The 18,365-nt window shown below is 45.7% G+C and overlaps 1 protein-coding gene across 1 annotated transcript in view; it reads right to left on the bottom strand.

Annotated features, from left to right (window-relative positions):
- Positions 1-17,976, bottom strand: part of zbtb16a (zinc finger and BTB domain containing 16a) — a gene marked incomplete in the record, with an annotated part of 327,435 nt that extends 309,459 nt beyond the window's left edge. The window contains 2 exon segments of the mRNA XM_036142739.1: positions 11,681-12,632; positions 17,799-17,976. Coding sequence (XP_035998632.1) covers positions 11,681-12,542 — 862 coding nt within the window.
- Between the last annotated feature and the right edge of the window lie 389 nt (positions 17,977-18,365).

The following is an 18,365-nucleotide window of genomic DNA, read 5'->3' as shown; positions in this document are numbered from 1 at the left end:
GGATTCCCAAGGCCTTAAAAGTAGCTTGGAACCTTTTCCAGAGAGAAAGATGTAAATGATTTTTTCCCCCCCTCATCTTTCTTGAACTTCTTTACATCGACGCCTGGAGAGTTGCTTTTTTGAGATGCTTTTACCTACTTTATGTTGTTAGGCGGAGTTTTTCTCCGTAGTGTGTCTGGGCTCTCCCTTAGAGATAGGGTGAGGAGCTCAGTCATCCGGGGAGGACTCAGAGTAGAGCCGCTGCTCCTCCACGTCCAGAGGAGCCAGTTGAGGTGGCTCGGGCATCTGGTCAGGATGCCTCCTGGACGCCTCCCTGGAGAGGTGTTCCGGGCACGTCCCACCGGGAGGAGGCCCAGGGGAAGACCCAGGACACGCTGGAGGGACTATGTCTCTCTGCTGGGAACGCCTTGGGATTCCTCCTGAGGAGCTGGCCCAAGTGGCTGGAGAGAGGGACGTCTGGGCCTCCCTACTGAAGCTGCTACCCCCGCCACCCGACCCCGGATAAGAGGAAGACGATGGATGAATGGATGGATGGATGGATGGATGGATGGATGTTGTTAGGCCGGTTCTGTTTAAGGCAGTCTGACATTAAACGGTCCCTGTTATAGTCGGAGCTAATGCACAAGTCAAAACCAACATTTAAAAACAAGAGGATCTGCTTTTCCACAGTACTGTATATTTAAAAACACACTCGACTGGAGACCTCCTACCTCCCCATAGGCGGAGAAAGGTGGGGGCTCTGATGTCATCCTGTGCCTGACCACTCGCTTGGTCACACCAAGTGGAGCCGCTAACTTTTATCGCACACATGCATCCCTTTACTCTTATCTCGGAAACGAAGGCGTTTTAATTACCTCGCTGATTAGATCGCTCCCCCCCCCTTACTGCCACATCCCCTTTCTGTGCATTAGAACTACTGACGCCTCTCTTTGGTGATGCACTTCACTTCAACATTTCCAAAATCAAAAGAAAAATCAATCAATCTAACCTGGTGACAGCACAAGGCCGAACAACAAGCCGAGGCCCGGTCCGTCCACAGATGTGTGCCTGCGCAGCCGGTTCCACATGATGTATCCCCTCCCTGTGTTAAGTCTTTAATCGATACATCTCCCTATCCTGACAGTGTGGACAGAGCCCAGATCTGAGATCAGAGCGATGGCAGTGTAAATCTTTACGGTTCAACCGGAGCCTTTTAAAGCCTGTCTATAATTGGGCGTCAGCCAGCAGCTGCCTCGGCCGTGGCCGTCACCGAGGGCCCGGTCAAACGGGGAGCTCCTCCAGGCATAAACAAAGACGGTGAGGGCAGAAAAAGCACCTGTATGCCAAGATGAAGACGGCAGACGGCGTCAGACGGCCCTCCGCTGATGTCTGTCGCTTAGGTTTTGGTGGGTGGGGGGGTGTTTTCTTTGAGTGAGGGTTTTTGTGCTGCAGGATTATTACACCGTACTGTAACTGAGTGCGAGCCGGGAAGACTTAGCTCACTGAGTGATTTCAAATAGGGGGTAATCCACTGCCATGTAATGGATGCTTTGTTGTCGGGCAAAACGCTTGCAGCCTCACGGGTTAGGACCACAGGCCCCTTGCTCCTCTTCTTCTTCTTTTATCTCAGATGATAGATTGTTTTCTGAAAGGAAGCCTGAGAAGGTATGGCCCCTATCCGCGGGCTTCACATCTCTCTCATATAGCCGTCTCTTTATGGTTACAGCACACGGCCAGGCTTTATTTGAATTGTGCAGTTGAAGGGAAACACAGAAGGCTTGTGAAAGTGATGTCGACACGCCGACGACTGTCGTTTATTTCTGCAGCCGCGCCGTCATAAACTGATAGTTCTGCTGCTCACGTTACGCACAGACCTCAGTGAAGCACAGTCATTAAAAGAAAAAAAAAAAAGAGCAAATTTACCCCAAACATGCTTGCCGTTACCGAGACTCACTTAGCTGCTAATTGGACGATGATACGTTTGACATTTACTATTTCTATATTTAATTAGCATCACCATCGCATGCTCTGGGTTACCAAGAGCCTCACACTTGCCGTTTTCTGCAATTTGATGACAATAATATAACAAACCTGGTGTAGACGGGCCAGTTTAAATTATATCACATGCAACCTTTGGGGATTTTCTTTTTCTTCTGAAATCTCTTGGGGTCTACAGAAGTTCCAGTCTGCAGTTTGCAAACATGTGGAAGAAGTTGCTTGGATCTAATGAGACTAAAACTGAACTTCTTGATCAATGTGGAAAATGTTATGAGTAAAAAAAACTTAAAATAAAATAAGACTACACATCCCTCTAAAGACATCACCACCACCCCCCCCCCCCCCCCCAGTGAAACACGGTGGTGGCGGTGTCATGCTGTGGGGCTGTTATTCGCTAGCTGGGAATGAGAAGCTGGGAAGAGGAGACGGTAAAGTGGATGAAGATAAATGCAGAACGATCCAGGGAGGAAAAGCTTTTAGTGACTACAGAAGCCCCATCCAGCTGGATGAACATCTAGGGTCTGATGTTCTCCGTCCAATCTGACTGAGACGTTTAGCAAAGCAGAGAAACTTTCATTCACTGAATAAGCATTAATGCACCACAACACTTGCAGCTGTAATAGCAGCTAAAGGTGATTTTCCAGTCCATTATCTCAGGGGGGCTGAACACACATTGCATTGACGTTTATGTTTTGAACGTAACAAAACATAAAGGATATTAAAATGTTTGCATCTATAAGTCTATAATCAGCTCAAATATCCATTGCATATAAATATAACAGCCAATCACACATCCAAGCAGCCCTTTGTCACAGCTACACACATTAATGTGATGACTACAGACGGCCAGAACAGAGTTCTGGTTTTCCTCGGCTCGGTTTTTGGGACGCTGCAGGTTTTCTTTTATTTTGGCTTGAATGCACATCCCTCAACTTTATTTATTTTTTCTCTAAGCTAAACTCCAAACACATTAAACCAGTAAACATGCAGATTGCTGATGTGCTTAACAGCTGGAAAAAAAGGGGGAGTTTTCAATTTTGATTTAACTTAAGGAAGAAAAACATGGCTGATGTTTCAGCGACCACCGGTCAGAGCCGATTGAGCACAAGTTTGATCACTGATTGATTAATTGGTGACACAGGCTTTGGGATTTCATGCCAGTATTTACACAAAAACTACTTGAAGTGTAAAATATGTTAGTTTATCACGATGCAGAAGCTAAGTTTGAAACGTTAGATGGAACAAAGCAAAGGTTGGCTAAAGATATTCCATTTTACACCTTTCCATTCTTGCAGGCTGTTACTATCTGTTGACCACTTGAACCCAACCGTCTACTTGCTTATAGTTTGACTAACCACGACAGGAAGGGTAGTTAATGGTTGATGGTGGCCATAGCAGCCCCTCAAGTGTCGGCGTGTGTTTGGAAACGATCTCTATACCTTCCACTGACCTCTCTTCAGAGTCCAGCCTGTATCTACCTGTGTGTGCATACTTCGTTATCATCTGCAACAAACGCATTGGAAGTGCTATCAGGCCTCAATCTGCTCTTGGTTTACTAAGAAAGATTGCCAAGGGTTATCTGTCTGCCCTCTGATATGCACAGATAAGGGCCCTGGGCTGGCTGTTTAAACACCTGGGGCCCGGGGTATTAGAGCGCCCTCCGTCCCCCCGTTTTTGCCACAAAGGGAGAGGAAATGGAAGCGCGAGCCCTGGCTGCTGCGACTCGAGGGGGGAACGTGTGTGAAAAGTAATGAACACGAGTGTGTGCGCGTGCGGAGGTTAATGCGGGGGTGATTATTTCCTACCACTCCCACCCGCCTTACACCCTGACAATAAAAAACACTGAGCTGAGCAAAAACAGGTTATTTTCTCAAATTTGATCAACAATTTGGGGTAAAACATGAACAGAGGTATACCCAGAATGGATTTTTTTTGTTTAATCACATATGGGATGCACCTTACAGAAAGGGTCATTTGCATGAGAATGTACGATTAAGTGGAAGACAGAGTCAAAGCTGTCCTGTGAACTGGCTGCTGTGTTCAGAATAGCAAACAGAGTAGGGTTTCCTCTTCTATTACCCTGCCTGTGTAGACTTAGCCCCGCCCCCTTGCATCACAAATTTATTTGCCCAATAATCACCCCAGCCTCTCCAGCGCTGATTGCTTTCTCGCTGCAAGGGTTACTAAAATATTGCAGTGATCCTGTCTTCCCGAAGCCCTGAGCGGCTTTTGAGGAATGAATCCATGTCCCGTCAGCGATGTTTAGAAAACTTAAGCTCAGGTTCTTATAACGAGTGGCCGACCATTTGGTTTCAAGCTCTTCCTTCAAGTGTAATAAATGTCAACCTGGATTTGAAATTAAGAGCAGTAGCCCTTAAAGGATCACATCTTTAATAAAGACCTTTACAGCATCTGCACTCCTGATAAATGTTGGCGTAAATGCTAGAGATGCACTGCAAAAAGGGAACTAAAAGTGCAATTTTCTTTTAGTAATTTAGTAATGAGTAATTTTACTCCACGCCACAGAGATGAACTGTTCTTATTTTAAGTGCAAAAATCTTATTCCATTGGCAAATAGTCTTATTTACCTGCTCAAATCAAGGAAAAATACACAAATTTCAAGAAAATTTGACTTACTTTGAGTTCCCTTTTTGTAGTGCAGATATCGTCTCCGATATTGACTAATTCGCTGGATCGGATATCAGATGAATGACGCCGATCCAGCTTTGTGATCCAGTCATTTTATTGTTGTTTTTTTAATTACTATCATACACACTAATACAGTTACAGCAATATAGGCACTTCAATTCTATGTTTGCAACGGTGGTTATGTCAGCTAGCGGTGAGCTAACACTGAGCAACATGGAGCAAGTCTGCTAATTGGCAGCATGGACCTTACCAAGCTCCGCCCACAACTGACCTAAAATTCTGAAGTCTCACAAACAAAGCCTCGCAGCGCTTTAATTCTACGGAAGTTTCTATGTAAACATGGCGGTTTCCACTTGGACTGATTCTTTGCGGAGTATTCCTGACTCGATTAGTGCGTCATTTCTGCCTGATTTTGAAAAAATATCATCGACAACAATGGACAGAGGAATTAACAAGTTCATGTCATCATTTTTGGATGAGTTAAAGGTATTTGAGCCACGCGATGCCTCCAAAGTTGTGCAGGTCACAGCAAAATGCTATCGGTCGATGAGGGAAACGGCAGACCCTCACTCCCTCAGCATTAATATAGATGTGGACAAGATAACTGATGCCTATTGTTCTTGCAAGGCTGGGTAAGTTGTGCATTCATCGTTTTGTCTGTTACTTTTGAAATCCGTGGATAATTCCTGTGGTTTGTTGGCAAATGTTTGTGTGGCTAGCCTGATACGCTGTACTTGGTGCTAGAGTGGCTAACACGAGGAACAGTTTCGTCCAAATTGTGTGTACTAACAAGCTCTCTGCTCTAATCGATGGTCTCTTGTCTTTGCTGTCCTGCCTACTTGCACTTTCCGATGCTCTTTTTGGTACGCGCCTAGCTTTATGCACTCGCGCTCTGTCTGCTGGTGTCGGATAAGGATGGGACGCTGTTGGCCCATCCCCGCCGACAAAATGCTAATAAATAAATAAATAATAAGCAATAAGTATTATAAATTTGCTTTAAGTATTAAAGCAAATTTATAATACGTACACCAGCACACACTCCCTTGTTCTTGTTGATCCTACGAAGGTTGAGCTGCTCGTGTGGTCGTGCACAAGCTTTGATCCAAGCCCGGCATTCTGCACCTGATTTTGGAAATCTGTGAATTTTCCCACCACAAATACGATCAGGATATCTGACATCACCAGTACAGATACCCCACTGGCAATGGAGAACCATTATTTTTTATTATTTTTCGATTATTAACTCGAAAACTTTATGCCGGTATGCTAGTAGAGCAGTAGTCTAGCACTACATTAGCTTGTGTTTGTGAGACTTCTTCGAACGTTGTAGCCACTCTATGACGTAGAATGGGCATCAGCCAATGAAAAGCGGCCCCTCTGGTAAGGTCCATTTCAAACTTTACGCTAAAAATTGTTGCCCCTAACGCAAAAGTACTCCACCATATTGATTACAGAAAAACAACATCTCCATCATTTCCTGATCATTTATTGATTGCTTTGACGCATACTTGAATAAAAGTTTAAAAAGAAAACACAAGATTTATTCCGCAGTAATTTGAAAAAAGTATTACAGCGCACAGTATTATGTTGGGATTCCATGATTTTCTCTCTGGAAATATCACCAAACAACCAAATTTCTCTTTTTTTTGTATTTGAGGGAAAAAAAAGGGGGAAAACCTATATTCAGCCAGCTGACTGGCAGTGCGCAGCAGCTATACCAGGAGGGGCCATTAAAGGGCGCAACAAGTTAATTAATGGTGTTCTGAAGAAGCCTAGTTAATAAACGGCTTTAAATTGGTTTTTAAAGCTAGTAGAAAATAAACTAGTATTTACCTTTTCAAGACATGATAGTTAATGCATGTACCTGCATAAATGTAAAGCTAGTACTACCCAGCTGGCCTGCTTGATCGAAACATTCTCTTGTCTTTCATATTTTGAAGAGTGATGAGGAGGAATGCACCGTTGATTTGTGTCAGGTTTAAACAAAGTGCCAAGAATAGTGGCACTTGTGATTTTGTTTAAACAACTTATTCCTGATCAAATGCCTAAATTGAAGGTTGGATTTTTCTACAATCTTTGTGTGAGATTTTGTTATTGCCATAAAAAAAAATGCATTTATTTTAAGACCTTTTAAACGTCTTCACCTGGAGCTACGGGTACAGTTTTATTAATCCCTGCCTGATTTGCATGAGACAACTCGTTTCCAGGTGCTTGTGAAGCCAGTCTGAAGTGGATTGGCCGTAGGTGTGCTGCTCGTTCTGATATAATCCAGGGCACAGAGGAATGGAAGGGGGCAGAGGGCAGATTTATTCAGGAAGTGGGTACTTTCTGGTGCATTCATTGCAACACTGCAGCACACACACAGACACCTCCCCGCATTGACCCGTGCCACATCTGGAAACAATTACACTCATGTTTTGACTTGACCTGCGCGCACCCAGGTTAAACTTTTTTCATGCAGGAGGGGGGGCAGAGGTGACGGTGACATGGAGGCGGTGGGGGAAATGATGTGTAATTAGTCCAAGGAAACAGAACTCTGCCTGTCTGAAATAAAACATGAGGAACGAACGAGGCGCAGACGGATCAAGGCAAGGAGGCACCGAGCTGGTGCGCTCTTCAATGACCCACGGAGGAATCTGTGAGGACATGAGGAGCGTCTGAATTATCAGGCATCTCGGCTTCGCGCGGCGGCGCTTTCATGTGCGGACGGCGGCGGATGATGCAATGTTTGATTTCTACACTTCAGGAGGCTGTCAGGACAGCGCATGCAATATTAAACAGTGTCGTGTCGGTGTATCAGCCGGACTAAATCAACCTATTAGTATGCTACGGAGCAAAGCGGCAAGATCAATGCATGAAACGGTTTGGAAATCTCCTTTGATACAAGATTTCCCAGCTTGAGCGAATTGATGAAATTCCTCTTGAAACACAGGCAACCATTTCACACGAGCTCCCCCTCCGCCGCCCTAAAAGACAGAGACTGATGGAGATTGTCCATTAACAAAGTGAGACTACACTGCTGCCCCTTACAGAGCGGCTGGAGAGGATTTTCAGAGCTGTTTGTGTTCGAAGAAAATAAAGCAGAAGCGTCTACCTGCATGTTTACCTTTTTCCAGCTAAAACCCACATTATCTCAGTCCACGCTAAAATTCCTCCTTTATATAATGAATAACGGCCACTTGTGACGAAGGCCAAACAAATAGAAACGCTTTCAGTGGTAATTGCCAACAGCGCAGAAGTAACAGACTTCATTGCTGTTATTAAATGGCGGGGAAACAGTGAACAAGGACACCTCTCTCAGGAGTAAAAGCTATTCTGTAATTTCCGCTATTTTTCCCAAAGACAACCGTGACACAAATACAGCGGCGTTAGGATGGGGTGATGGGGGGTAAAGATTGAACTTTAACCACTGCGCTTTCTTATTGATCTAAGCAAACATTGCAGGGTGAGACGGTGGCCTTGAATGCAGGAAAACGCCTGGAGTCGAGGGGAAAACTCAGACTGTAAAAATCCCAGAACTCCGCGGTCGGAGAGGCCGACGGATTCAGCGGGCTAAAAAGCTGCGGGGCTGATGTATCGTCTGCTGCCGCTCCCAGAACTACCTCCTCGTCTCAGGACTCCAGCTTCAGCCCTCATTTCCTGAGCTGACCGTCTGCTCCAATTATCGAGCCAATAAAAGGACCCCCTTGTGCAGTTATGGGAAAGGGGAAGGGAGTCAGGTCCAGGACAGGAGGGTTCCACAGTGCTAAGTGTGTGCGATGGCTGCCGCCCGCATATTGGGAGGTGTGACTAATGGTCTTGGACAATGTTGAGACAGCGCTGCTTCGACCTGGCAGTTCCTGGAGGAGTGAATCTCCTGGCCGGGGCTGTCAGCCGCACCCAACAGCAGTTTGGCGTGACGGGAAGAAAGACGTGAACTCTTCCAATGCAGCGGAACAGATATGTGCAGGGACTTGTTAGCTTGGATATCAAAGGATTGCTGGCTAAACTACCACTTTTCCTCACTGCGCACTAACCAGAAGCGCTTAGATTCAATTTTAGCGAGGTCCACTCAGATAATCGTCTCTCGCCCCCACAATAAATAAATACATGTTTAAAATAGAAGTGTCAAAGTGTGTAGAAGAGTAATAGAAAGCCAACAGATCCAGCAGTCATGACACGCATCCTGCTGATTATGTTACAGTTTCTAATTGGTACAATTTTATCTATAAATCAATTCTTGGCTTGTTGACTTCATGTGTATCTTGTTATAAATCGCCCAAACACACCAACCCCGCCCTCCGATGCCAGGACATCATTACTCCAGTCTTCTCTGACTCTGCAGACCTGGAATCATCTCCAAAATGAGCTGAAACTTTCTGCTCTGGTTCCTCTGGGTGAATTTAATGTGTAGCTACACTGCAAAAAGGGAACTAAAAGTAAATAAAATCTTCTTTAAATGAGTGTATTTTTCCTAATTTGAGCAAATAAATCAAACTATTTGCCAATGGAATGAGTGTTTTGACCCCTAAAATAAGATAATTAGACATCCGGCACTTGAAATAAGATGGAGATTAATTGTTCCTATTTTAAGTGCAAAAATCTTATTCCATTGGCAGGTAGTCTTATTTATCTGCTCAAATCAAGGAAAAATACACTCATTTAAAGAAGATTGCACTTACTTTTAGTTCCCTTTTTGCAGTGTAAAATATATGTGGAAGAAACAAAATCGCAGTATGCTCCTGCTTTTGTTCTTAATCTTGACTTTGTAAATATTTATTATATTAACCATTTTGTAGTTTAATATTCAGTGGTACCGTTGTTCCGTCTGTAAATTTTATGAATCTATATAATGCTGGAAGTGGAAATTTATTTAGCAATGAGATGGAAAAAAAATACAAGAGTGGGACGTGTTTTGTTTAAAAACAGTAAAAAGTTTGATTGGTAGAGTCATTTGTTCTGTCAAAAGGGGGTTGACTTATTTAAAGAACATGAAAAGCCGGAGTAAAACAGGTCAGTTCAAGTCATTGTTCTGGAGAACGGCGTAATTTAACTAGCGAGTTGAGTGAAGAAAGGAAGCACAAAAATAAGAGCAGATAATGAGACTACAATGATGTAAAATTGACAGGAAGACAGGAAGGCATTGAAAAAAAAACAGAAAGCTCCAACGGATGGAAGAACCGCCAGAACGGCAAAGACTCTGCAGCCAACGGTCAGCCGGTGATCAGACAACGTTTAAATTATGATTATACATTTACAATGCAGCTGTTATGAGAAACTGGGTCATAAAGAATGGCCTACATATCTCCACTTTAGGGACTGCAGTTCTTACTTTAAACATTAGACGGCGCTCCAGGCAAATCTGCCATATTCAACAACTGGGAGCAGAAAAAGAGTCTATACAGGAAGTGCATTCCTAAAACAACTCAAACTACAAAGTTCGGCCACAGAAGTATCACTTTTTAAACATTTTTACTGGTTTCTAAAACATTCAGCTGAACTTATTCTCTCTGTGTTTATTTATGTAAAAGCAGACGTGCTTTCAGACTCTACCCTGCTGCCGTTCCTGTTCCTGACGACGGGGATAGCAGTCGAGGCAGATGAGCGTTCACACTGAGCCTGGTTCTGGTTCTGCTGGAGGTTCTCCTCCCTGTTAAAGGGGAGTTTTCCTCTCCACTGTCGCTTCATGCATGCTCAGTATGAGGGATTGCTGCAAAGCCATCAACAATGCAGACGACTGTCCACTGTGGCTCTACGCTCTTTCAGGAGGAGTGAATGCTGCTTGGAGAGACTTGATGCAATTAACTGGGTTTCCTTAGAGAGGAAACTTTCTCACCAACCTGGAGGATCTGATGGAGTCTGACTTTGGAAAGAGACTTGAGATAACCCAAGTGTCTGCCTCACGGACCATAACTGGGAGTGTGTTGTGAATTGGCGCTATATAAATAAAATTTAACTGAATTGAATGTGCACGACTGACCCAAACCACAAGAAACGGTCCCCAAGAACTGTACAGTTATCCGTGAGTACTGCAGCAACCAGTCGTCCCATTATCAAAGGAGCAACATGAGCTGAGGACATCACAGTTTCCCAAAGAACACATTGACGGGTCTGAAGGGGAGCTGAGAAACAATTTATAGACTGATAAAGGCAAGATTGTTCTTTCTGAGTCTTGTGCCTGACACATTGTCAGATGACGCCCAAAACGCTGAATTCAGAGGACACTGTTTAGCGTGGGGGCTCAGGCTTCATCATATGTGGAGGTTTCTCATACTAAAGAGTCAGACCTACGAAGCAGCCAGACTTTTATCCCACAGAAAACCTGCAGGGTGACATCAGTCATGCCGTTTCTGAGGGCAACACCCAGAAATGTAGATAAATGGCAGAATGCAGTCCAGTCGTCCTGGGCTGGAAGACCAGCTCACAGGTGCCAGAACTCAATGCACCACTGATGTGAATCTCAGTGACTGTGGTTGAACAGCTAAACATCGGTTCACTGATTCACAGGAAAGAGGGGGAAAAGTTGCCCGGTGGTGCTGTTGATGTTTCACTCATTCATCCCATCATTTTTTAATCCTCTTTACCGGGTCCAGACCTCTAACACGGACCATACTTTGGTCAGTGCTTTAAAGTTTTGAGATCAAATATTATGCTGGGACTCAAGGAAAAGGCAAAGCGGCCAATAAAGAGGCGACTCACCTGTGCTGCTCCACCGCTTCGTTATCTGGCAGCTCTGCGCCGCAAACGTTGCACCGCTCGTGCTGGTTCCTGCCGTCCGGTTTCATGCCCACCGCCAGCTCCCCCAGCTTGCTGAAGAACTCTCTCTGGATGAAGCTCTGCGGCAGGAGCCCCCCGTAGGCGCTGAAGTCCATAGACATGGCCAGGGCCGGAGACATGGGGAGAGCGGAGGCCATGGACACCGGCATGGACATCATGGCGTCTGACTTGTGATTGACCGGCAGGGAGTAGAGCGAGGCGAGGTGCTTCTCCGTCATCCCCGCCATCGCCTCCAGCCCCATCTGACTGACTTCGGCCTGGTGGTCGCCCATGTTTTCGTCGCGGACGTAGTGCAGTTCTCGGGCGCTGGTGATCACGCTGCTCCGGGTCGGGGTTCCGGGGCCGTCTCGGTTCCTGTCTTCTCCGCTCCGGTCGCCGTTGCTGGAGGCGCCGGACTCCATGTTCTGAGGGCTTTCGTGGCCGTTGCCGCCCATGTCCACCTGCATGTTTTCGGTCTTGATCTCAGACATCAGGTGGTGGGAGTTAGCGTGGATGAGCTGCTCACCCCCAAAGCCCTGCTGCAGCAGAGACTGGCCGATGCTCATCAGGCTGTCCACGGCGGCTTTGGTGGGACTCAGGTTGGAGACGTTGAAGGAAGTAGAGACGGAGGGGCTCTGGTCCACCACACCGGACATGTTGGGGGCCTGTTGAGTACCTGACAGATAAGAGCTCTCCATGGAATGTTTTTTAGAGATTTTGGCTCCGTTCTGGCCTTTGCGCTCTTCGTCCTCCTCCGTGCTGCCGTCGTTAGCGCTGACCTCCACGTCGTTCTCATCCGAGGACTGGATGGTCTCCAGAATCTTGAGGCATTGCTCTTCCAAATACTCAATCTCCAGAATCTCCGCTGCATACAGGAGATCGTCCAAGTCCTCCACCTTGGCCTGGAGCGTGGCAGTGTAGGCGTACTCCAAAATCTGCTGAAAGGTCTTTGGTGAGAGAAAGTCCAGGGTGTAGTGCTGGCTGCTGCGGTGGAAGAGGATTTCAAACATTTTGCTGGTGCAGGCTAGCACAGTCCGGTGAGCATGAAACTCTTGGCTGTCCACCATGATGACCACATCACAAAGAGTCCCGGCCAGACGCATCTGGTTTGCCTTCTGCAGCAGGGCGGTGGGATGGTTGGGGTTCTGGAGCTGGATCATGCCCATTTTAGTTAAATCCATTTTGTCGATGAAATCCACGAGGTCGACTCATGAGGCTCGCCTTCCTCCGTTCAGGAGAGCTTTAGACCGTCTTTGTAAACAAGTTGAAACCTGCACAGAAAGGAAAAACAATTAATCCATGGCCTCCTTACAGATTTCTTCCTTTTTGCTCCTTTGACACAAACTTTAGATCAGGGGTGTCCAGCTCCAGTCCTCGAGAGCCGGTGTCCTAAAACTTTTAGAGGTTTCCCTGGCCCCACACACCTGAATCAAATGGCACAATTAGCTCCTCATTATGCAGTCAGGTTCTTCAGAGTCCTGCTAATTAACTGATTATTTGACTCAGGTGTGTCAGACCAGGGACACATCTAAAGGTTGCAGGACACCGGCTCTCTAGGACTGGAGTTGGACACCCCTGCTTTAGATCAAACTGATATAAAATCAAAGAGAACCCGAGTAAATACAAACAAGCTTTTTTTAATTTAATTTATCAACTAAATTAAATCCACATGTGTGGAAATGTGTTTTTTCCACTGATAAAACCATGAAACGGCTGCGATCAAACACATTTATGGAGAACAGTTTAATTTCACAAGCCCTAATGCCTAAATCAGAACCTTTCTGACAACATGAAGCCAAAAGAGCTCAGAAACAAAGATGTCCCGCCTCGATCCCAAGAAATTCAGAAACAGATGAGAAACTAAGTCCCTGACGTCCACCAGCCTGGAAAGGCTTACTAAGACATTTTTAAGGCTTTGGGGCTCCAGAGAAGCACAATGAGAACCTTTAGCCCCACATGGCAAAAATCTAAAACTATGGAGAACGGCCTCAGCAATGATTGGCCCACCAAAGAAATCCAAGAGGGCATCCGTGTCTCACCCAGGAGGTCACTTAATTACCTAAAACGAGACTTAAAGCACTGCAGGCCTCACTTGTCTCAGTTAAGGTCAAGTTTTGACAATAAGAAAGAGCAACTGAGCAAAAATGGCCTCCGTGGACATGTTCCCAGGCCAAAACCACTGCTGACCAAGGAGAACCATCTCACCTTTACCACAAACCGTCCTGATTTGGGAACTTTTGGGAAGATATTCTGTGCAGACCAAGTGGAACTTTATGAAAGAGAGCTCAAGCTCTCAAGGGTCTCACAGCAGGACAATGAGCCAAAGGATGTACACTTTGTGGCACTTGTTTCTGCCAAGGACAACATAACCAGTTATTAGGTTAAGGGAGCAAATACTTTTTAAAATATATATATATTTAAATAATAAATAAAAACACTAAAAAATGCATCTGTGATGGACTGACCACCTGTCCAGGGTTACCGTGCATCTATGACCGGTGGAGATAACACGAACCTCCCCTCGACACCGCACCGATAAGCATTTATAGAGGATGGATGGATGGGTGGAAACTGCATTTTATGCTATTTTTGGGGGTTTTATTTTTATGTTAACGTTTATTTGATGATCTAAACCATGAGTGTAAAAAAAAAAAAAGCAAAAAGAAGAAACCTTTAAGAGGAAAAATACTTTTTCACGGTGCACAAATTCCACAAGTGTTCTCTTCCACACAGTAGAAGTCATCATAAACTTCTTTTTTTTTTTTTTTTTTTTTAGACATTTAATGTGACAGTAAATGTATTCAAAGCACAACACAATTTATTATGCAAATGGAAAAAAAAAGTGTGAGGCCACTGGAGTCTCGGATTGCAAATATCCTGCAGGGACGGTAAACAATCTGTGCAGCAGCATTGTTCTGAGAATGTGCACAGGGTATTGACAGTATTTTCTAAAAGGAGACAATTTGCTGGCTGTCCAACACGCTCGCCCTGCATACCAATCAGTCCGACATATGTTATGCTAAAAAGATGTCTTCATTTGCTTATCTGATGGGGATGCACACCAGTTAAACAAGAGTGAATTGTGGGGCTTTCACTCCACCGCTTGGCTCGCAGCGACCGTCGACAGCCTTTCTGAAATTAAATAGCATCTTACTCAGTATTCTCATCACAGACGGGAGCAGAGAGCAGCGGCCAGGAATGGGTGGAAAAGAAAGCAGGATGAGGCAAAGGCACACAGCGCTGCTGCACTTAACGCCCCTCTCCGCTCCGCTCCACTTTGCTCTCAGGCGCTTAAAATCTCAAATGAATGAACATGTCTGTTGACTGCCGGTAATTTCATTATCCAAGTTAACAGGGCAACATGTTGCTCCACCACATTTCTAAAGCATGTTTGACCCAAGCTAAATAATGAGGACAGGTCCAGATTCAATTAGCAGCCCCGAGGCAACATGCACTTTAAAAATGGCAAATCTTTGTATTCAGATGTGCCCAACGTGAAGTTACAGCACGCTGCGGCTTGGTTCCAATTAGATACGCAGCGTTGCAGACAGCGTACGATGTATGAATGAAAGAATGAAGCAAAAGCTACCAGCTTCCACCTCCACTGACCCAGTTTCTGGCTGAGGTCATAGATGGCGAGGCTTTTTCACAAAGGACAGCTCTGGTTGAAAAATAAAATACTCAAAAGCAATGGATCTGCGAGTCAAATGCTAAAAAAATCTGATTATTTCCCCATCTATTCATTAAATGCAACAAAACTAAGAACTCTCACTCTGTAAATCCATCAACCAAGATTATGTAGAGTTATCAAAGCTCTACCAATCAGGTTTTTTCCATTTGCAGTTTTATTTTCTTTAATGTCTGACCCACCAACTTTGACAGCTGGTTGTCTTAAAACGTAACAGGGGAGGAAATATGCTGCAAGATTTTCAGTTTGAATCCAACAGGAAGTGACAGAATTAAGAGATTATTTATGCATCAAAGCACAAGTCCTTAAACTTTAGCTGATTATTGCTAAACTCGAAAATAAGCATCAAAGTTCAAGCAGTCTGCTGAAACATTTCTGGACTAGAATGTGGGGGAATTCTTTGTTTCGAGGCATTTAATCAGTTTTCAGTACACACCATTCAGAGCAAATCAAAGGAAAAATGACTCATTATAATCTCTTAAGTGGCATCTCTAACTTTGAAGCACTTCTTAATATCTAATATATGATATTTTTAAATCACATTATGGTTAGATAGATACAGTCATTATTTTGCAATTCCTTATTTTTTCTACTGGATTCAAAATTACTAACTAGTGCATATGTTTCTATTTTAGGTGTTATTGTCGTAAAACTATAATCAGTCAGAATCTGAATTTGCAGGCCAGACATGAAGGAAAAGTGAAGATTAGTGTCAACAGGGAGGCCGTCATACCATTTAGACTATTTTCAGTCGTTCTCCTCAGTCAGAAACCAGCATAAGACAGGAAAAGCCTGAAAGGTGCATCTCTCTTTGTAAAACATTCACATTTTCTGTGTCTGACCATTTTACAGAAAGAGTTAGAAAACAGAAAAGAGAGACACGCCTAGACTCAAAGGCTCGCCTTTAAAACTTTACAAATTATTAAAAGCTTCCATTTTTGACCAGAGCGTTCAATATAAAAGCAACAAAAAAAGTTCAACTTCTCGCCTGAAAATATACAGAAAAATAAATTTTATATTCTCGACAGACCTACTAATCCACAGAAAACTATGAAAACTGTTAAACTATGACTAGAAGCCCGTATTGGAACAGGATATAAAGACGTTAAATGATGCCGGCTCCTATTGTTTGCGCCCAGAATGAGAGAAAAATGATCCGGGCCTGTCTTTTGGGGGGAAAACTAACCAAAATCGATTGGGAGTGGAGGTAATGACGAAACCACAGGTATTCCTCTGACTGGGAGCCCCCCCTCCCTTTGTAAACACACATTATGCTTCAAACCTTACATTATCTTTATAACATGTTTGCCAATAGGAGCGATTTATGGCCCCGTAAATGATCAATGCTTGTTGCGCGCTGTGGCCTCTCTGGGGCGCGATGCAAAGTTCCCCATTAGAGGGACTTTTGTCTGGTCTCTATTAATCCAGAGGAGCGCTGCGGCGCGTCTAGACGGCGTTAATGTAGAGCCAGCCGCCGCAGACGGATTCTACACAAGGTTATGCATTATGCAAAGGAGCGGGGACTACATTAAATACATTAAGGCTGTGGAGATCTTCTCCCCAGAGGACCTTATAGATCGCTGACAATGACCATATTAGGCAGACTTCACAGAAAAAAGGGAGCAGGATCGATCAGATCACGGGTTGTCTGCCATTGCGCGCCTTGACGAGCCAGCCACAACAAGGATAAACAGCGCTCAATATTCCACCCTGACACACAACAACCGCGCAGAGAGCACACACAAAAAAATAAATGGCCCCGTCTGAGAGAGCCGCCACGTCCAGCGGGAAGCCCACCTGAGACAGAGAGCAGCCGGATCAAGGCGCAGGTGGCGGGCTCAGTTAGAGGGGGGGGGCAGGTAGGGGCTCTGGTGCTGCCGGAGATAAAGAGGCAAGGAGTGAAAAGGGGAAGAGAAAGATCAGACACATTCGATAATGCATCAATTTGCCATCGCTTCTGTGACCAGTCTCTCTCCCCCCGCACACCTCGCAGCGATTATTGGGAACCAATCAAACATCCAGCTGGCTGCCAATCAATTAACAGGCTGGCGGAGCAGGAGCTGCGCGGCGCGTTGGGTTTGTTTTGTGAATAAAGACCGGCGTCTCCGGTCTTCACCGTGATGTCACCTCGGCCAAATGAGCCAAGCTGGTGCGTCTGGAGACGCGGGGACTGGGAGAGGAGCGCGTCTGTCGGGAAACTGCAGGATTTTCACTACAATGCAACGAGCGGAGCCCGATTTTCTCCCCCCGGTCAAAGTGACGCGCAGCGCGGCGTCATGTGCTGTCTGGCTCCGGGAGAAGCGGCCAGACCTCACGTCCTCCGGCTGCGATCTCCGGAATACTAACCAGACAACACCAACACGCCGAGAGAGGGAGGCTGGGGGTAGGTGGGTGGGTGGGTGCGTGCGTGGAGGGGGCGCACGTCAAAAACCTTAACGTCTCCACAACAGGCTGAATGCAAACTTCCACACCTTGCAGCGCGGCCAGGTACACACTTGTTCCCGGCCAGAACTCTCCAACTTGGCTGAGCCCAAGTGGCGTCCGCTGGCAACTTCAGCGGAAAGGTTGAGCGAGGACAAGCGCAGAGCTCGGAGCGCTGCGCGAAAAAACGCACGAAAAAAAACAAACAAACCTCCCATATGGTGAATGAAAGTACGCGGAATAAACAGCGGGACGGGCGTGCAGAGACGCGGCTCTGGCACTTGTCGCCGGGAAGCTGCAGCTGCGTTCAGCCCGGATCGGTACTCACCCAAGTTGCACGTTTTGACTCCGTGAAGTGCACGGGGGTTGGGGCTACAGCATAGTAAGGCAGTTCGCAGTACCCGCTCTCTCAACACGCACTAACTCCTTTCTTCTCTCGCCTCAGCAAATCAACACGGTGCTGACGTCAACGCAGCCAGACGAGCAGCAGCAGCAGCAGCAGCAGGCAGGCAGGCAGCCGGGGCCGGGCGCTGCGCTCCGCTCCGTCCAAACGCTGAGAAAGTGAGACACCTAGGGGGCTGTCTCATGTCAGGCTGCTGCCTTACAGTGGAGGCAAGGAAAGGTGACCGACACTGCCCTCTCTCCAGCTGTTTGAACACAAGTACAGTAGCACACAGCTGCACGCCTTCTCTACGCGTCCAGGGGCGCAGCCAGAGCTACTGGGGCCCAGTGGGACAATCTGAGAATAGGGACACCTGAGGGGAAATAAAAAATAATAATAAATAATAGAAGAGCAGCTCTTGTTTGCAGTGGTGTATAAAGCAATAAAAAAAATACAAGACCAACATAGTGATAACAAAGTTCCCAATATAAAAATGATCACAATAAAAATTAA

The sequence above is a fragment of the Fundulus heteroclitus genome, chromosome 11 (assembly GCF_011125445.2).
Source record: "Fundulus heteroclitus isolate FHET01 chromosome 11, MU-UCD_Fhet_4.1, whole genome shotgun sequence".
NCBI lineage: Eukaryota > Metazoa > Chordata > Actinopteri > Cyprinodontiformes > Fundulidae > Fundulus > Fundulus heteroclitus.
This window is presented reverse-complemented; position numbering and strand designations above follow the sequence as displayed.